The sequence below is a fragment of the Stegodyphus dumicola genome, chromosome 2 (assembly GCF_044657685.1).
Source record: "Stegodyphus dumicola isolate Sdum_Otavi_A_Nest chromosome 2, ASM4465768v1".
NCBI lineage: Eukaryota > Metazoa > Arthropoda > Arachnida > Araneae > Eresidae > Stegodyphus > Stegodyphus dumicola.
Window position 1 is genome coordinate 115,323,763 of NC_140769.1, and position 22,257 is coordinate 115,346,019.

The 22,257-nt window shown below is 34.5% G+C and overlaps 1 protein-coding gene across 1 annotated transcript in view; it reads right to left on the reverse strand.

The window, feature by feature from the left end:
• Positions 1-22,257, reverse strand: part of LOC118188532 (betaine--homocysteine S-methyltransferase 1-like) — an 80,177-nt gene that overhangs the window by 4,453 nt on the left and 53,467 nt on the right. The window contains exons 5-6 of the mRNA XM_035358985.2: positions 15,891-16,038; positions 9,216-9,398 (exon numbers count right to left, since the gene is read on the reverse strand). Coding sequence (XP_035214876.2) covers positions 9,216-9,398; positions 15,891-16,038 — 331 coding nt within the window. The remainder of the gene's footprint in view (positions 1-9,215; positions 9,399-15,890; positions 16,039-22,257) is intronic.

Here is a 22,257-nt window from a genome sequence, read left to right on the forward strand (position 1 = left end):
AATTAAGCTCCTGTTATAACAAATCTTGATATTTATGACAAAATCTTGAATCTAATTTTAGAGAATTTTATTCTTTACATTTCAGAATTCTCAATTTTTTATAAATTCTTTAAAAATTTGGAAATTATAATAAATATTTTAGGTCTGCATTTTGATAAAAATTCATGGATGTAAATATTATCAGCAATTGATTTTTTTTAAAAAAGAGGCAGAAATTTTGTTACAGTGCATAACTTGAATGTGGACTACTCAAAATCACATACTGCAAAGAAGATAATACAGTCAAAAGTCTTTAATCCGGACTCGTCGGGACTTCGGCTATTCCGGATTATAGATCATCAGTTTAAATTTGGTAAGATGGCATGCAGAAATTATAAAATTAAAAATATGAAACTGTAATTTATAAAATAATCAGCAGTTATGATCTAAAGGGTATCAACATTTACAAAAAAAGAAGCTTAATATTTATTTGTTTACTTTATTAAACATTTCTTTCAACATGCGCATGCGTAAAGCATACCTTACGCATAGCCGAAATTAGAAAATTGCAACCAGAAAACTATTTGATTTGTATTCGTGATATTTATAATGACGAGGAATTTGATTTAAATCATATCAAAGACGGAGTACATCGAGATTAAATACTACATTTAGTAAGGAATTATAAGCCGAATAAAATAAAAAGATCTGCTTTGAAGATAACGATAGTGCTGACAGATCAACTTCCAGTTCATTGCGCGCCGCGACATCCCCCCCCCCCCCGCGCAGAGCAGGGTGAAATTGATAAACAGATTTCGGAACGGTTAGATAAACAAAGGATATGCCTTTATCCATTTTTTGTAGCAATTCGTTTTTTGTTTCATGGACATCGAAGCATACTTTTGTTTTCTAGATCCTTTGGGAGCTCCAGCATCGGAAATTCTATTTGACATAATCGAAAGTTCAAGTTTACGTTTATAAAATTGCTCTTACAATCTGCAAAAAATAATAAGCCGGATCCAATTTGAAGATTAAGGAACAACTCAATTATCAACATTAACTGAAATAGATAATTAGATAATTTTAGCTTATACCATCCGTTATACATTAAACGCGCACGCGAAAACGTCGCAGACGCATATGCGCAGTCGTAAATGTCTTGCGCGCACGCGTAAAACGCCTATGCGCATGTGTCAACGCGGCGCATTCGCAGAAAGATTTTAGCTTTGAGCTCCGGATTATAGATCATTCCGGATTATGGGTGTCCGAATTAATGACTTTTGACTGTATTAAACGATAGAATAAATCTTTCCAGACCTACCAACTTTTAAATTACACAACGTAAAATTTTACATTTGTGTTACTTTGAAGTTTTATTACAATTAAAAAAAAATAAAACAACACAATATTTTTCTGTAATTCTGTCACATAAGATTTTAATTTGGAATACATCTTATAGCTTGATGCTATTTTTAGGTACTGACAGGTAATATATGATGAATTTATGTTGCTTAGGGAAAGAATCTTTTCCATATTCCACAAATCTTACTAAACGCGGATTTAAACTGAAATCTTAATGTTTTGAAACAACAAAGTTTCAAAGATCTAATAGATTAAGTTTCATTACAGTTTTTGATATTAATTCAAGTAAAAATAATTATTTACCTAAATAATAACTCAAAATAATTATTTATCTAAATTAAAAAATAATACAAAAAAAAAAAACTGATGTTTGCAAATTTTGCAAATTTATCTGATATTTATGAAATCAATCTCATAAAACTTGCAAAAATAGTCATGATTTTTCATGACTATATTTGCAAGTTTTATGTGAAAATAAAATTACTACCCAATTAATAAGTACCAGAGAATGTGTATATAATTAGTTTTATTGCCCTAAAATTAGAAAATTATTCTTATATATAATGCATTATATATAATTCTTATACATAATGTTTTAATAATTCTTATATATAATGTTTATAATGAATTTAATTGCTAATAATCAGGATTAATTTATAAGACATAATTCTTTTATTATTTGATCCACACACTGATAACATTTATCTGGAAAAAATAGAATTCGCATAAACTGCTTTTAATGGGAAATAATAAAATATAAAGCAATTGTTAAACTGCCAATTAAATTCATGACAAGATTAAAAAAGTTATAAAAACTTCACATACTCTTAACTCATTTTAAATGCCAAATTTAATTATCTCTCTCTATATATAAAACCTTAAAGACATAAAGCAAGAAATTTAGAACTAATTTTTCACAAAGACCAAAAATTGAAATTCACAATTAATCAATTTTAAATAATTTTATAAATGCAACAATTCATTTTTCTTTAAATTTCATTATTTTTTGGAAATGGGGTTTTTCTTGTTTGAAAAATTTTGGTTTCAACAATTTTTAAATTCTTTGTTTATTAATTATGAATTTCAATTTTTGGTCTTTGTGAAAAATTAGTTCTAAATTTCTTGCTTAATGTCTTTATGATCATTTTTCTGCAACTAAATGCACGAAAATACTACGCATGTTTAAATTTTATTTTCAAAATAATTGTTTTGTAATTATATAACCTTAAATACCTTAAAAATAATATATAATATTTAAAAAATAATTATATATAATATAAAAAATATATGCACAAAAGAGGAAAGTTAAAAAATAGCTAATGCTTAAAAAGTACACTCATGTCCATAAATTAAGGATAATTGAGTCACGCGGAAATCGAACTCTAAAATAAATATATCACCTGTAAAATCATTACACACATCTTCACATCTTCAAGAATCATATGCAAATTTCAGGAAGTAACCAGATGACACCGATGGTACGTCACAATGACGAGAGTGTAAGAGAGTGATATATAAGGAATACAGGCAAAGAAGTAAAATTGCACACAGGCGCTTTATAAGCATTTCAGTGCAATAACCGAATAGTTATGACACAAAGGGCGCATTTGGATGATTTTTTACATGGTAGAATTATCGGCCGTCTGGAATGTGGGCGTACCCAACTGGAAGTATCAGACGAACTTGGAATTGCCCAGAGTGTCATCTCCAGGCTTTGGCAACGATTCCAAGGTCATGGTAATGTGAGTAGACGTTACTGCACAGGTTGCCCCAGAGTTACAATGCCAAAAGAGAACCTGTATTTGACAGTTACTGCCAAAAGAAACAGGCGGAGCACCGCCTCAGACCTGTCTCGTCAGCTCTCTTCAGCCACTGGTACGACAATTTCAAGGTAGACCGTGTACAGACGCGTAGGGCAGATTGGTCTATATGCCTGTAGACCTGTCAGATGCGTTCCACTTACCTTAACTCACTGTCGCCTGCGATTAGCCTGGAGTAGAGAGCATGCATTGTGGACACCGCAACATTGGGCTTGTGTAATGTTTTCCAATGAGTCCAGGTTTAGCTTGCAGTCTGATTCTCGCCGGACTTTCATATGGAGAGCTCCAGGTACCGTTACCACCAAGGAAACATCATTGAACAACACCGTTACGGTGGTGCAGGAGTGTTCTTTTGGGGTGGAATTATTCTGGGTTCCAGAACTGACCTGCATGTTCAAATGGAACCATGATAAGCCAAATCTATTGGGACGTCATTCTGGAACAACATGTACGTTTATTTCGGGGCGCCATGGGTGCACAATTTGTGTTTATGGATGACAACGCCCGTCCTCACCGTGCACATATCGTAAGCGAATACCTTCAATTGGAGGATATCACCCGTATGGACTGGCCAGCATTTTCACCAGACTTGAATCCAGTAGAGCACGTGTGGGACATGCTTGGCTGACAAGTTGCACCCCATGAACCTCCTCCTACATGTCTACCAGAACTTTGGAGAGCATTGCTTTTTGAGTGGTGTAATATCCCCCAAGATCAGATTGATAATTTGATACTCAGCATCCCTAGGCATTATACGGACTGTATTGCATTGTCTGGGAGACATACAATATATTAACAATCATACCAAAAAATTGCTATTTTTTTTAATAATATCAAACATATAGCATCTTTTTTTGCTCTTTACCTTTTGTTTAATAAATAAGCTTTACAAATAAGTCAAATTTGTTTTGCTTCTAACTCTTCCTTTGCCTGATTTTGCATTATCCTTAATTTATGGACATGAGTGTAATGTTATGTCGAGAATTTCAATTATTAATATGTGTTTCAAGTTATTATTATTCTAATAGGAACATGTTATGTCAAGAATTTCAATTATTAATATGTGTTTTAAGTTATTCTAATATTTTTATTTGTATTCATGTGTATTTTAATCTGGAAAAAAAAAGTATTCTTAGGCTCTTAAGGTGTTGTTTAACTTTCAAGTAAGATTATCTAAATTTTTTTTCCCTTATGCTTCTAGATGCGCTCTAGATTCTTTCGTCTTAATTTTTTTTGGTCAAGTTTCTCTTTTCCGTTCCTAGGGGTGTTCTCCGTTTGTTTCGGCTTCTGGTTCAGTCCAGTGTTTAATTCTTTTAATTTTTTTTTTTTTTTTGGTCACTGTTGGTTGACTGGAAAGTTAAGGTGTATTTTTCCCCCCTCACTAGTGATTTTTTTTTTTTTTTTTTTTTTTTTTTTTGTGTGTGTGTGTGTGTGTAATTTTATTAACTTGTTTTGCAAATGGATTTTTTTTATGACACTTCACTCTGGTTGCTATTTAATTGGTTATATGAGTTGCATTTAGATTTTGAATTTAATTTGTTAAACTTAATGCTTTGTAAGTAAATTTTTAATTTTTTTTTATCACTGCTCTCCGTGACAACTAGTTTTGAGTTGATTATGTGTATGGCACTTAACTTGGTACTATTTTGAAATGCTGTTTTGTTTTGTTTTGAAAAAAAAAATTTTTTTAATGCTCAAAAAATTTTTTTTCCCTGGTGCGTGGGGGAATATGTTATGTCGAGAATTTCAATTATTAATATGTGTTTCAAGTTATTATTATTCTAATACTTTTATTTGTATTCATGTGTATTTTAATCTGGAAAAAAAAAGTATTCTTAGGCTCTTAAGGTGTTGTTTAACTTGTTGTTCTTGAGTAGGAATTGTAACAAAGGCGAGAGACGGTTGCGAGGACACACATCTGGTTTATGGCCTTTTCACTAACAATGTCGCCCTTTTTGCTAATGCGTGTGAAACGGAAGTTGTTTTCCTGTCGCTTTGTTTAAAGTTTGCAGTTTTCTTACTTCAAGACAGTGGGGGTGGCTGATAATTGGATTCTCGTAAAAGCTCAGTTTCACTTGTTAGTTGGGGGGTCTATTTTTTTTCTCACGTTGTGAGTGCAGATGTTTTTCGGATTGCATTGTAAGATTTTCTGGTGTTTGATTCGTCATGGGTGTCTCAATTTCTCAATTTAGATAACATAAAATTCCGGGATTGGTAAGATTTAATTTTATGATTTTTTTGGAAGAAAGCTTATGAACTCACAGAGGCGGAGAAACCGAGATTTCCTGGGTGCTTGCACCAGGCTAGAGATCATTCCGATTCTGTTTCCTGATTCTTTCAAGCTAAGAGTAAGAAGAGGAGTGGGAGGCTTGAGCCCTTGCGGGTCTTGCTCTCGCGGGCGCCGGCTATTGCATCGGATTTGGAGACATCCGAGTTGCGAAGATGTAAGGCAGTAAAAGAAAAAGTTTGGTGCGGCTTTACCTCCTGCAGGGGGCTTGTGACTCGGTCTGAGGCGAGGTTTCTCGCCGCTTTCCTGCTGATGAGAATTTGTTCGCACGGAGAAAGTGCTCTACGCACAATTTTATTTTACCGTTTCATCGTGTATTTTGTGATCTTTGAATTGTCATGTTAGAGGCTTTCCAGTTAGAATTGTTCGTCATAGACAGGAGAGATTGGTTGCAACTAGGAAGTTTGTGCCAGGGGTGCTCTACCCAAAGTTTAGTTTCGCCGCTTCATCGTGTATTTTGGAGAACTTGAATAGTCATGTTTGAGACATTCCAGTTGAAGAAATTTGTCATGAGATACAGATTTGTTTCAGAAGGAGGTATCATGCTTCCCTTGTTCCTGAGATCAAAGGACGCTTCTGAAAGTGTTTTGACAGAAAAAAGACTGGGCACTAAAGATCTTTTCTTTCGGAAATTGTCTCTCACTTAATGGACATATTTACGGCGGTTCCTGAATCAATGGACGCTTCTGAAAGTGTTTTGAAAAAAAAAAAAAAAATTGCTTTAGTTCATTTCCCAGTGGATTGGACACTAAAGATTCTTCAATCCAGAAAAACTGTCTTCCATCTGTGAGTGATTTTTAAATTTGTCTACTTCTCTATCTTTTCAAATTACTTAAACGGAAATTATTTATTTTATATATGTAAACTACTAAATGATTAGAATATTTTGAATAATGACTAATTAATTTAAAGTCTGTAAAGGAAGGTTTAAAGATTTGTTTTACCGGCTTAATTAGTGAGCTATTGAACGTCAAAAATAGTAAACTTACAAATTAATATTAGTATATTAATTTTGGAATGAGATATGTGTTATTTTGCTTAGAAAAATATGTATTACTGATCAGTTATCCATTATTTAATTATATAATATATTCAAGAATTTAATAAATGTGTGTTTAAAATTTAATTGCATTTGTGTATTTATGTAGCGTATAATTTATTGTGGTCTGTCATGTCCCTCCATTTGTTTGAGCCGGAAGGCTTTTAAGAAACATGGAGTTTAATTGAATTTGGAGTTATTGATTCTCCTTTTATATAGGTTACTCACAACGCAAACCTTAAACGTTAAATTGTACTACCACTATACGATTGATTGATAGATTTGTTTTAATGATTATAAGAATTTCAATGTTCTTATGAATGTTTATATGTTATTTGATTTTTGGGTTTTTTTTTTTTTTTTGTTTTTGTTTTTTTGTTGTTGTTGTTGTTAATTTTGTCCGGCAGCATGAATCAAGGTTTAAAGTTTAAAGGTATTAAAACAAAATTTTTAGATAAAGTAATATAATATTAAATAGTAATATAAATATTAAATATATAATAATATATATATAACAACAATAATATATAAATAATATTAAAAATAATATATATATAACCTTAAATACCTTCAAAAAAAGCTGGCATTAAAATTTATCTTTTAGACAGCTTATATAAGGTGATATGATGTATTTTACCCAAAGCTGAAAAGAAGGTAATTTTATGGATGACTAATGCAAGAAATCTAATGTGAATATGTAATTAAGTTTCTCTCTTGTATCTTGATTTTCTAGCCAGAAATTTTAAAAGTACTATTAATTATGTACACCAAGGAATTACTGGCAAATGCTTTTTTCCTGTTACTAAAAAAAAAAGGATCCATTTTCAAATTTCTGTAAGATGCATTAACACTCAATTGCATGAAAAATTTAGACTTCTTTAACCACTTTTTTCCTTTCCTGAAACTTTTGAGCCAGTTGTTTGCAGCTTTTAGAACTAGGATGCTTTTAAAACTTTGAGGCCTCGCCATCTTGGATGACTCTCCTAAGAACCTTGTAGCAAAAAAACGATGCCATGATGGTCATCCAGTAGCCTTCTTTTCACTCATTCATCCCCCTTGTCCCTTTCCTTTTATCACCACTGGAAACACACCCATCAAGCACAGGAACTCGTTTTGCTTTCAGACCTTCAAGTCTCTTTTTTTCTCTTTTGCGACCTTTTTCCCTATTTGGCAAAATCACTGCCCAGCTTGATCTAATTTCCAACAACCCTATTCAGCAGACTATTACTTTTTTTATTTTTTTGGCCTTTAGTTGCAAATTAAATTGATCTTTGCAGTTTAAACCTGATTATTTTATTTTAAAGGAATTTCTTTAGCTTTTATGAAACTTCATTCTTTTTAAAAAAACTGCTTTTGTTCTTGCCATTTTTCTTAAGAGAATTTTAGGATGCTGATAAGAATAATTTTTAACTTTCTAAATTTGATTTCATTTAGTCTCGGGAGATTTTTATGTTTTTTTTATTAATTCTTTGTAACTCTTGGCAGCTTCTTTTGCATCTTTATATGCTTTTAATATAAATTTAAACATTCTCAGCAGCTTTTTGTTTTAAAATTTATCTGGCTTTCTTTTATTCAGATAAAAACTAATTTAGCACACATTCAAGCCACCCCTTTTTTAGGTTTTAAATACTGACCACTTTAATTTGTTGATTGTTTTGATCAGGGTTTTCCCTAGTTGTATATGAATGTAATTAGTTCGTTTGGCCTTTTTATGCTTTTTACGCATTTCAGGTTCTTGCGGTTTTTATCTGAATCTTGATATATATATGTGAATCTTTATTTGTATTTTGTTGTTTTTGTTTTTATTTTTTGTTTGTTTGTTTGTTTGTTGTCTGTGTGTGTGTTTCTTCTTAAGTATTGCAAATTTGATGTCTTAGGGGTTCTTGCCAAAAAAAATTTTCATGGTTTTTATGAGAATCTTGATATGTATATTTGAATCTTCATTTGTATTTTTTTTTTTTTTTTTTTTTTTGGGTGTTTGTGTGTGTGTGCATTTCCTCTTAAGCATTGCAAATTTGCTGTCTTAGGGGTTGTGAATGCATGTAGGGAAAACGTCTCAGTATTTCAGAGCCACTGAAATTTCAATCTAAATTGAAAATTTATTTTGAAAATATTGGTCCTGAATCTCGAATGTCTCAGAGGAATGACACATGTATTGGGAACTCATTAATCAACTTAGTTTAGGGCTTCAAACACTTTTCCCTTGATAAGTTCTGTTTGAAGCATTAAACTGAGGAAATTAATACTTCATTTTCATTTCTTATTTTATTGTGTAATGCTTTCAGTATAGTATCAATATTTGTAATATTTACTTTACAATCTTTGGGTACGACTATTTTCAAGATACAAAATGGTTAGGACCTTCATAGGAAAGATATTGTAAACTTGCATTTAAGCTCCAGCTATTTCCTATTCTTTTAATAATTATACATATATTATATAAAACTTCACATACTCTAACTCATTTTAGATGCAAAATTTAGTTCTCTCTTTCTCTCTCTATATATACACAAATACACAGAAATGCTTAATTAATTGTTGATATTTTTAAATTTCCTGCTTTCAATTAACAAAATGTACTAAGAAAAAGAGCAAACAAAAGTATTGTCACAAAGCATTCTAGTAGAAAACTGATAATAAGACAAGTCTGAAATCCGGATTTTCAAACTACCAGGACTCCCCCCCCCTTAATTCTGTTCCTTAAATATAGCATGAAAAAAATAGTTACCAAATGGAAACTCTGGCAAATCAATGAAGCCTTGTTTTCCAGCATCAGGTGTATGAAAAGCAAGGGGTTGCGACATCAAATAAGGCTTTAACCCAGCAGCAGACAGAGCTGTTTTCATCATAGCAATAGCTTCTAGCATTTTGAAGGGGTCAAAATGGCAATTGAGTCCCACAACATCTGCGCCTATTAAAAAATATGATTAGTGAAACTTTTTTCTGAGAATAAGAACAAAATTAATTTAATAAATAAAAATTTGCATATAGACATTAAAATTTTTCTATTAAATTTATCAAAAATTCATTAAACAGACAAGTAGGGAAAACAAAAATCATAAAAATTTAAGCATAACCTTCAATTATTCTTGCATGTACACATTCATATATGTATTAAAAACTAAAATTTTAAACTCAGGTTAACTCTAACAGCAAAACCTGCAAACCACTATTTTTTTCTACAATGCAATATCATAACACCTTGTTTTATATACTGAAGATACTAATGTACCTTCAATATGGCCTATATTTTTATAGTTTCAAGAACAGAAGTTATACTTCTTTTTTCCCTCACTCCTCATTAAAAAATTATTAGCACCAGCTACAGCTGATAAAACATCATATTTAGCTGTTGTATTACACAACTGCATCATGCACACATAAAGAAAGTTATATTATCAAGCAGGAGATATCCAGGTTCAAACTGTATATCTAAAAATTTATATTTATACATTAATAATTTCATTCAATGAAATAACTTCTGCATTTATGTTTTACCTTAAACTCCCAAAGAACATGAATAATTTAAACCAGTCATGGAATTTATGACAACTTTGTCTATGTTAGCTTCTCCCTTAAAATATGTTGCTCCCTTTAATGATGTAGATATACTTTTAATAAAAACTCATAAGTATATAAAAGTGTACAATTCCAGATAATAAATGTTTTATAAAGAATGCAGTTAAAGAACAACAATATGCAATAAATACACTTTACGAATGGATTTAGAAAAGCCTTAAACCTCAAAGAGTTCATGTAACATGCTAAATTTGAAAACAATGATAAAATAAAGAAATTCACAAAAAAGCAAAATACAAAGAGATTAATTGAAGGTTTTCAAAACACAAATGGAAGGCTGGATTTCTATTATTTTCAATGTGGAAGTTTGTTTCTAGATACAAGAAATTCGCTACATGAGCTCAATGCTGGAATGAATTAAGCTTGTATCTTGAGGATTCACTGTACATTGTACATTGCTTCGAAATTATTAAAGTTGAGCTGTAAACTGCAAAATTAATTAAAGTAAGGAGTTAACATTATAACAGGAAGTATACACATCATAACTGAAACAAAAAGCAATTCAATAATTTTAAGCAATAAAATTAATATAAAAAAAACATGAATAACCACATGTCGTTGAATTCATTCAGATTTTTTCTTTATATTTCATTCAGTTTAATTGAAGACTCAGGTGCTAAGCACATGTTCTCTCAGGCATTTGGGTAAAAACCCCATTCTGTGTAGAACAACGTAAGAATGAGCATATCTTTCTTGGCATAGCGTAGTCCGCATGCAAGAAATAAATTCCCATGCGTTGCATAGAGTCAAGCCTTCATATTTCAGTTACTTTGGCTAACAGTGTCATTGAAATAACGGCAATTTTCTGTTGCAATTATTATGGTATAATGATGGTGAGCTTCTAACCTCAGAAAGGCAAAGTCTCCACTGATCAAGGAGATGTATGATACGATGGAGGCTAGTTGATGGGCGGAGCTAACTAGTTCAAAACGTCCTCTGGCCAATGGCAATCCTGTAACTCTGGCTTTAAATTCTGGTAAAAATTGGTTATAAGACCTTTATAGCATTTAAAACAAAGCTGTGGTTTTTTGCTTAAACCAACAAGACTCTTTTCAGATTGTACGTGTTATGTTCAGTTATAAGATTTATGTGAATTTAATCAAAATTCTGATATAATATGAGTGTTCTGTGGTTTCCCCAAGCTTAAAGAAATTATTTTGGATAGTCTTCAATAGACTTTCAAATAATGCGTTTATTATTTAAAAAATTAGCTTATGTAAATTTATTCATGCATGTTGTTTCTGAAAATGACATCAGAAAATAAAATACCTGCTTATTTATCTTTATGAAAATGTATTTCCAACCTAAGTAATTATATGAAAATGTATTTCTAACCTAAGTAATTATACATTGTGAATGTATGTAGAGCTAATATAAAAAATGTCTTGCATTTGTGATAAAAGTTTTATGTTCGAAGCTTTTGCTTTAAAACATTTTAAAAACCTTAAAAATAATGTTGGGGTTACTTATTTAAATTATAAGAACTCTATAAAACTATGTATTTAGTATGTTGTAACTATGTGTTATTAAAATATTTGATTTATATGAGTGTAATCATATAATTATATAAATTTTGATTTTTTTATGCTGTTGGCAGCATTAAGAATATAGTTAAATGAGAAATGCACAAGAATCTTTTCAAACTATGTGTCTAACATTCAGATGTTTGATTTTTAAGTCAGTTTAGTTAAAAGATATTGTTAGATTAGATATTGTTACGAATTTGGTATTTAAAAAGCTAATGTTAGTTCAATTATAAATTAAATGGTTTTATTTCTTGCGCAGTGCAGCGCGTGACAAATATTAAAAGAAAGCTAAGCCGGAAAATTGAAAATACAAGAGCGCGTGCATTAAATAAATAAATATCTCTTTTTGATTTCGAGAAAGTACTGGAAAATTCTAGCACGTGATTTTAAAATCTTATAAAAGGAGGAAAACATCTCAGTTTGTAGTAGTTGCTTAGTTTGTTGTTGTTTAGAAAACTACTGTTGTTGATTGTAGCGAATTCGCGGATTAGCGTTCTTTAGCTGTTTTGAATTACGTTCTATTGGACATTTGAGTAGTTAAAAGAAAACTACTGTGAGATATTGTAATACTGCATGATAATTTGAGAAAATTTAAGCATTTTTGTTGTGATAATAATAAATTTTTGTTCATTTTTCATCGGACTTGTGCATTCATTTCATAACGAACCCGTATGCACGCAACAATTTTTGGTGTTAGAAGTGGGATTTGAATGCCAATAACAAGAGCGATGGAAGAACAATTGAGACAGCTCATTAGTGCTTTTGCTGCATTCCAAGAAAAGATGGAAGCTGGCCAAGCATCATTTAAAGAAGAGATGAAAGACTCTGTTAAAGCAGAGATTAGATCCATTAAAGCAGAAATGAAATTGGGCCAGGAATCCGTTAAGGACGAAATGAAAGCCATTCAAGCTGGTCAAGAAGAAATGAAAAGAGAAATTACTTGCATAATAGAAAATAAATTTGAAGCTATGGAAGGCAGAATTGACGCAGTTGAAAATAAAGTTGGACATATTGAAGAAAGAGTTTCTTCGGTGAAAGAAGAAATAGAAGAAAGAGTTTCTTCTGTAAAAGAACATATAGAAGGGAGAGTTTCTGCTGTGGAGGAATGAATTGAAGGAAGAGTTTGTGCCGTCCAACACCAAATCGAACAACAAATTGATGAGAGAGTTTCTGCAGTTGCCAAAGAAATGGATACTTTAAAGAAATTCGTAGCGTCGGCAGGGAGCAGGAGTGATGATTTTAAATTCTTACCAATGCCTGCTCGTCCACCTCTGAAGGTATCCATATATGATGGGAAGACCTCCTGGCAGGTGTATAAGACACAATTTTCTATCGTGGCGGATGCGAATGGATGGGATTCTCAAGCTAAGGCCTGTCATCTCGCCGCTTCTCTAAGAGCCGATGCAGCGGATATCCTTCAGACTCTTCCCGAAAACAAAAGGTTAGATTTCGAAGCTCTGTCCGGCGCCTTGGAGTTGCGCTTTGGGGAGAAGTGTTTAAAAGACTACAGTAGGCTCCAATTAAAATCTCATCAACAGAAGCCTACCGAAACACTTCAGAAGCTCGCCGCAGATGTTGAAAGGCTGTCCCATCTCGCCTTTTTGGAATGCCCGACAGAAACAAGGGAAATCCTGTCCTTGCAATACTTTATCGACGGCATCCGAGATACTGAAATACAGAAAGCTCTACGAATGGCGGATGTAAAAGATTTAAAAAGTGCTCTAGTGTACGCCATGAAGTTCAAGGCAACCCAGCAAGCAACTAGTAGAGATCGCTACCCAGTTAGAGCTGTGCGAGTCCATGAGCCAGTGGATCAACTGATGGCTCGTTTAGATGATTTAGCCAGACAAGTCGAAGATTTGATACGGAGTAGGAGCGAGAAGAAAGTGGCTCTAAGGTGTTGGAGATGTGGTAGTGAAGGTCACCTAAGACGGAATTGCAGAACGCCCCAGGGTACGGAATATAAAGCAGATGATTTTACCAGACAAGTCAGTGGCTTGAGACGGAACAGAAATGAAAAGAAACTAGTTCTAAAGTGCTGGAACTGCGGAGTTGAAGGCCACATACGAAGAAACTGCAAAACACCCCGAGGTACGGAAAATAAGACCATTTCCCAGCAACGACGCAGTAAACAAATTAGTGACCATATCGAGGAACGGAGGTTGCCAGATAATGAAAAACCTTGTTTTAAAGCGCTTAAAATTTATACAGTGAGTGGCAACAGTAACAGACTGTCCATTAATGGGAATATCGATGGAGTTCCTTGCAATATGATCATTGACACAGGAGCTAATGTTACCATCATTAGGAAAGATTTAGCTGAACAGTTTAAAGATAAACTTATTTGGACGCCATCCTGTGTTACCCCTTCAGACTGCGTCTGGTGATAAGATCGATATAACTGGGAAGTTAAACATAAGCATCACGTTTGGAAGTGCCGCCTACCATCACACGGCCTATGTGGCGGATATCACAGATCCATGCATACTTGGATTGGACTTTTTAAGGAAATACAATTATTCCTTAGACTTGAAAAACAACAAACTGGTTTCAGCATCTGATGGCATGACTATCCATCCTCAAAAAGGATCCTCGCCTGGAAATGCCGACGCCTTGTCCGAAAGATCCAGCTTGGGAAGCTGCCAAAATCATACTAGGGTCGAAAAGAAACGCAAGACTACCAGCTCTTCCCCAGCCCAGATGCTCTTCGGTCGAGAACTTCGTCTGCCTTGTGACCGCCTGTTTGATCGCCGTACGGATGCGCCTTCATCGCCTGAGGAACACATCCAAGATGTCCAGGCTCGTTTTGAAGTGATGCCCCGTTTCGCACGAAAGCGAGTGAACTTGGCGACGGAGAAAGTGAAGACCAGATACAACACGAGAGCTACTGGACATAGATCCAACAAAGGAGACAAGGTGAGGTTGTGGAACCCGATTCAACGAAAAGGACTCAGTCCTAAACTACAGTCACCTTCGGATGGTCCATGTACAGTGCGGAACAGACTGAATGACGTCTCCGTATGTCTTCGAACTCTAAACCAAAGTCGGTCATTACGACAGGTTAGCTCTTTACTATGGCCATAGTACATAATGTAAATAATTGTAAATAGTATAAGACCATGGTCCATTTTGTTTTAAATGTGTATTTGATTTGTATTTGATAGCATTTGATTTGTTTTATGTATTGCATTTATTGTTAATGTTGTTTATTATTGTAATGTAATGCTTATTAATGCATTTAAGCCACAGTTATAAGTTTAGCTTCCTGTCCAGGGATTGTACTGCCCGGGACGTGCAGTCCTTGGGAAGGGGGCAGTGTTACGAATTTGGTATTTAAAAAGCTAATGTTAGTTCAATTATAAATTAAATGGTTTTATTTCTCGCACAGTGCAGCGCGTGACGAATATTAAAAGAAAGCTAAGCCGGAAAATTGAAAATACAAGAGCGCGTGCATTAAATAAATAAATATCTCTTTTTGATTTAGAGAAAGTACTGGAAAATTCTAGCGCGTGATTTTAAAATCTTATAAAAGGAGGAAAACATCTCAGTTTGTAGTAGTTGCTTAGTTTGTTGTTGTTTAGAAAACTACTGTTGTTGATTGTAGTGAATTCGCGGATTAGCGTTCTTTAGCTGTTTTGAATTACGTTCTATTGGACATTTGAGTAGTTAAAATAAAACTACTGTGAGATATTGTAATACTGCATGATAATTTGAGAAAATTTAAGCATTTTTGTTGTGATAATAATAAATTTTTGTTCATTTTTCATCAGACTTGTGCATTCATTTCATAACGCACGCAACAATATTATTAGATAGAACCAAGAATATTGATTCCTCACTTATATGTAATCATGAAGATAGCTTACTAATACAATAATAATAGTAGAAATTGAAAATCAAATAAAAGATATTTTATAATAAAATTTAAGTATATGACACTGCAAGATAATTTTCCCCCCTTTTGAAATTTATTATACATATCTTTATATCATTCAATTAAAACTTGTTTCTGAGTTCTTATATTTCCTTATTTTTTAATAATTAAAAAAGGAAACACTCTGGAGGCAGTCAAAGGGCTTCCCACCACTCTTTCACTATCAAGAATGAAAGGGTAGGTTTATTTTGAAATTGTGATAAAGAAAATCTCTTTTTCAAGGCTTTGAAAAACTCTACTGCTTAGGGGCAAACACTTGGCCAAATAAAGGGCTAATTGTTTATAATTAGCAAAATATGGATCAATAAAAACTTCCTACATTTAATAAATGAAGATAAAAGCAATGCATATACTATTCACTTACCAGCTATCGCCATTCGTACGGCACATTCTCCAACAGATTTATTATGTAGATCACCCTCAGTACCAATGCACATTGTCGCTGCAACTGGTAAATCAGTCTCTTTACATACTTCAATAGCCCATTCCATTTCTTCGATATGCTCAAAATACTATATAAAATAAAATTTAGTTACTTGTTAGAAAACTGACTTATACAAATAAAAAAACTGAATTATAAAAGGAAAGATAATATACATATGTATGTATGTGTGAACATGTTTGTAATTTTGACTCAGAAAAATATAATTCCTGCAAAGTTCTCACAATTTAACAAGTGTTTTGAATGGCCTATGGAAATACACTACTTCAGCTACTATTTATTTCAAAGATACTTATGTATTTTGCCATTGACCATTTTCAAAATGTCACCAAACGATGCAATTTATTGCTAAGGATGGTTAAGCATGACATCACTACGCACTCAAAAGAACTTTTGAGTAATTTTCTAATTTTATGTAATACTGATTTTCAGTAAGCCATATATGGTTTTATAAAGTGATTATAAATTAACTGCTATTTCTGTGTCTTTTTCCTATATTTTACAAATAGGGATAACACTTAGGTCCTGCCTTCAACAGAAAAGTAATCGATAATAATAATAATAGAGAATTATCAAAGTTGTGGGACTTGTTATATTGATCTGGGTACTCAAAACAAGAAAAAAAAACTGCGGAGTTCATCAAAACAACATGCTAAAGCACATTGTGGAACAGCATGATGCCCCTCCGATTTGTAGCAGGTTTTAAAAAAGGTTTCACGCCACCACAAATATTACGCACAAATAGTTCACGTTGCCGTGTTTAATCATATTTTGTGAAATAACTTTCTTGCCTCAGGGCGCCGTGTTGTGAAATTTGTAAAAAAAATATCATTATCATTAAGTACAAGGTGTCTGAAATCGAACTATCACATTACCAGATTAGAACAATCATTTACTTCCAGTTCTATTGCAAAAAGTCAGCTACAGACTATTACCAAATCATGTGTAAAGCTTTAAGTACTAATGTTGTATCATTTGATACCGAAAGTTCAAAAAAAGGACTATGACATTCAAGAAGCAAAGCGCGGCCAGCCTATTGATGTTGATGAGGTCTTCCTGGGAGAACTCATGGAAGAAGATCTGTATGCAACCATTTGAGAGTTTGCTAAGGAATTAGACGTTAGTGCCATGTCCATTAGTTGAGCTATGCATCGCATAAACTTGAAGTACAAGTTCAATTATTGAGTGTCACATGAGCTGACTCAAGCAAATAAGGACAGACGTGTTAGGGCCTGCTCTAATCTGCTCGGATATCAATGCAAGGACAAAAATTCTGGACTGGATCTTCACTTCTGATTAAAAGTGCATTTACTTCAACAACACAGCCCGAAAGACAGCTGGTCTACGCTCGTTGAGCCTGTCGGCAGCATTACAAAGTACAATTAGACTAACAAATAGATCCTGCTTTGTATCTGGGGGAGGATTGCTGTGATTTTATCCACAAACTGTATCTGGAAAAAGGTAAAACCCTCGACAGTAAGGTGTGCAAGCGAGATGCTAGTCCCTGGGGACATTGCTATCAAGGAAAAATATCAAACCGAGTTCTGGTGCAAAAAGGTAACATTCCATCAAGATAATACAAGAGCACATGTGTCTGCATTCACCAGCTGTATTCTGCATGGACTCAAATGGGATCTCTTGCCACACCCATCATACAGCCCCCACATCGCTCCCTCAGACTTCTACCTTTCTTCACACCTGCAGCTGCATCTTGGCAGTGTTATCTTTCAATTGGCACAAGAGATTCGAAATGAGGTTGATCAGTCTTTGGACTCGCAGCCACCAAGTGTCTGGGACGAAGGCTTTCAAAAACCACAAAGATTTGGGGGTTGATTAAAACATGCACTAAAGGTACTGCTTTCATGTCCTCCCCCAACTTAATTAAGAACTTTTTTAGGGAAAAACTTTCATTAAAACTAGATATTTAAGTGAATTTATACATCAAGTACATAAAGAAGATAACAGTTTTGTTGCTATATTATATTACATTAGGGATTCTTGACTCCCGAAATTTCTGGCACTAGTTTCAATGAATTTCCTTATCAGATAACCACAAAGTTTCAATTCATGATTATTAAGTTTTATCTATTCCTTTAGACTTTCCACTAGAATTGTTGCTGCAGTTTTGACATGACCTCCATCAACATTCACAGTTGATGGAAAACTGTACAAATACTATTTCAGTTTATCACTTTAATATACATGTTATAATAAAATAAACCAAGTACGGTTCGATAAAATTTAAGAAGAACTACAATGCATCCAAGACTGAATGGCGGGATTTCATGAGGTTTCAATGAAATATATAATACAGTCAAAAGTCGTTAATCCGGACTTGTCGGGACTTCGGCGATTCCGGATTATAGATCATCAGTTTAAATCTGGTAAGACGGCATGCCGAAATTACAAAATTAAAAATATGAAACCGTAATTTATGAAATAAAGAACAATTATGATCTAAAGAGTATCAAAATTTACAAAAAAAAAAAAAGCTTAATATTTATTTGTTTACTTTATTAAACATTTCTTTCAATGTAAGTTGTTTAAGTTGCTTTGTTTTATGCGATAATACTTTCTATTTAATTCTATAAACAGACATAATTTCTTGTTCAGTTACAAAGTTCCGATGTTCAAGTCCTATAATTGCTGTGTCGAGAATACCGACTAATTTGTCAATCGAAATTTTTTCGTTTTCAATAACCTCCGTGTCACTTAATAAAAACAACTGCTCTGAAGATAAGGATAGTGCTTACAGATCAACTTCCAATTCATTGTGCGCCGTGACGTCCCCCCCCCTGCCGCAGAGCAGCGTGAAATTGATAAACAGATTTCGGAATGGTTAGAGAAACGAAGCCTTTATCCATTTTTTGCAGCAATTCCACTTTTTGTTTAATGGACTTCGAAACATACTTTCGCTTTGTAGATCCTTTACATATTAATAAATATTGTTGCGTGCGTACGGGTTCGTTACGAAATGAATGCACAAGTCCAATGAAAAATGAACAAAAATTTATTATTATCACAACAAAAATGCTTAAATTTTCTCAAATTATCATGCAGTATTACAATATCTCACAGTAGTTATCTTTTAACTACTCAAATATCCAATAGAACGTAATTCAAAACAGCTAAAGAACGCTAATCCGCGAATTCGCTACAATCAACAACAGTAGTTTTCTAAACAACAACAAACTAAGCAACTACTACAAACTGAGATGTTTTCCTCCTTTTATAACATTTTAAAACCACGCGCTAGAATTTTCCAGTACTTTCTCGAAATCAAAAAGAGATATTTATTTATTTAATGCACGTGCTCTTGTATTTTTAATTTTCTGGCTTAGCTTTCTTCTTTTAATATACGTCACGCGCTGCACTGCGCGAGAAATAAAACCAATTAATTTATAATTGAACTAATATTAGCTTTTTAAATACCAAATTCGTAACACTGCCCCCTTCCCAAGGACTGCATGTCCCGGGCAGTACAATCCCTGGACAGGAAGCTAAATTTACAACTGTGGCATAAATGTATTAATAAGCATTACATTACAATAATAAACAACATGAACAATAAATGCAATACATAAAACAAATCAAATGCTATCAAATTCAAATCAAATACTAAATGCAAATCAAATACTAAATACAAATCAAATCAAATACACATTTGAAAACAAAAAAGGACCATGGTCTGATACTATTTACAATTATTTACATTACGTACTATGGCCATAGTAATAAGCTAACCTGTCGTAAGAGTTCGAAGACTCACGGATCCGAACCACGACGTCATTCGTGTTCAGCACTGTATATGGACCATCCGAAGGTGACTGTAATTTAGGACTCAGTCCTTTTCGTTGAATTGGGTTCCACAACCACACCTTGTCTCCTTTGTTGGATCTCTGTCTAGTAGCTCTTGTGTCGCATCTGGTCTTCATTTTCTCCGTCGCCAAGTTGACTCGCTTTCGTGCAGAACGGTGCATCCCCTCAAACTGGGCCTGGGCATCTTGGATGTGTTCCTCAGGCGATGAAGGCGCATCCGTAGGGCGACTAAACAGGCGGTCACAAGGCAGACGAAGGTCTCGACCGAAGAGCTTCTGGGATGGAGAATAGCTGGTAGTCTTGAGTTTCTTTTCGACCCTGGTATGATTTCGGCAGCTTCCCGAGCTCGATCTTTCGGACAAGGCGTCGACATTTCCAGGCGAGGATCCCTTTTGAGGATGGATAGTCATGCCATCAGATGCTGAAAGCAGCTTATTGTTTTTGAAATCTAAGGAAAAATTGTATTTCCTTAAAAAGTCCAATCCGAGTATGCATGGATCTGTGATATCCGCCACATATGCCGTGTGATGGTAGGCGGCACTTCCAAACGTGATGTTTACTTTTAACTTCCCAGTTATGTCGATCTTGTCACCAGACACAGTCTGAAGGGTAACACAGGATGGCGTCCAAATAAGTTTATCTTTAAACTGTTCAGCTAAATCTTTCCTAATGATGGTAACATTAGCTCCTGTGTCAATGATCATATTCCAAGGAACCCCATCGATATTCCCATTGATGGACAGTCCGTTATTGTTGCCACTCACTATAGAGATCTTAAGCGCTTTAAAACAGGGTTTTTCATTATCTGGCAACCTCCGTTCCTTGATATGGTCATTAATTTGTTTCCTGCGTCGTTGCTCAGAAATTGTCTCAATTTTCGTACCCTGGGGTGTTCTTCAATTCTTTCGTACGTGGCCTTCAGCTCCACAGTTCCAGCACTTTGGTTTCTTGTCAGTCCTTTTCCTTCTCGTGGCATTTAATTGTCTGTTTAAATCGTATGCCTTATTTTCCGTGCTCTGGGGAGTTCTGCAGTTCCTTCGTAGGTGGCCTTCAACACCGCAATTCCAGCACTTTAGGGTCGGTTTTGTTTTACCACTATTCCGTCTTAAAGCATTCACTGGTCTTGTCAACTCATCCGTTTTATTATCCGTGCCCTGGGGTGTTCTGCAATGCCGTCGTAGGTGACCTTCAGAACCACATCTCCAACATCTTACAGCCACTTTGTTCTCACTGCTACTACGTATCAAAGCATCGACTTGTCTGGATAAATCATCTAAACGAGCCATCAATTGGTCCCCTGGGTCGTGGACTCGCACAGCTCTGACTGGGTAGCGATCTCTAATAGTTGCCTGCTGGGCTGCCACCAATTTCACGGCGTACAACAGAGCGCTTTTTACATCCTTTACATCTGCCATTCGTAGGGCCTTCTGTATTTCGGGATCCCGGATCCCATCGATGAAATATTGCAGGGACAGGATTTCCCTTGTTTCTGTCGGGCACTCCGAAAAGGCGTGATGTGACAGCCTTTCAACATCCGTGGCGAGCTCCTGAAGTGATTCGGTGGGCTTCTGTTGACGGGATTTTAATTGAAGCTGTAGTCTTTTAAACATTTCTCGCCAAAGCGCAGCTTCAAGGCGCCGGACAGAGCTTCAAAATCTAACCTTTTGTTTTCGGGAAGCGTCTGCAGGATATCCGCTGCGTCTGCTCTCAGAGAAGCGGCAAGATGACAGGCCTTAGCTTGGGAATCCCATCCATTCGCATCCACCACGATAGAAAACTGGGTCTTATACACCTGCCAGGATGTCTTCCCATCATATGTGGATAGCTTCAGAGATGGACGAGCAGGCATCGGTAAGAATTTAAAATCATCACTCTTACTCCCACCCGTCGCTACAAATTTCTTTAAAGTTTCCAGTTCTTTGGCAACCGCACAAACCCGGTCATCAATTTGTTGTTCGATTTGTTTCTGAACGGAACAAACTCTTTCTTCTATTTCTTCTTTAACAGAAGAAACATTTTCCTCAATTTGTCCCACTTTATTCTCAACCACATCTATTCTGCCTTCCATAGCATCGAATTTGGTTTCTATTATGCAGGCAATTTCTCTTTTCATTTCGCATTGACTTTCTTCAATCTTGACTTGAACAGCTTTTATTTCTTCTTTAACAGATTCCTTAACAACTTTTATTTCGTCTTTAAAAGTTAATTGACCAGTTTGAATGGCCTTCATTTCTTCCTTAACGGATTCTTGGCCCAATTTCATCTCGCCTTTAATTTCTTCTTTAACGGAGTTGACGGCTCCTTCCATCTTTTCTTGGAAAGCAGCAAATGCAGTCATCATTTGCCTGAATTGTTCTTCCATCGCTCTTGTTATTGGCATTCAAATCCCACCGCTGCCACCAAAAATTGTTGTGTGCGTACGGGTTCGTTACGAAATGAATGCCCAAGTCCGATGAAAAATGAACAAAAA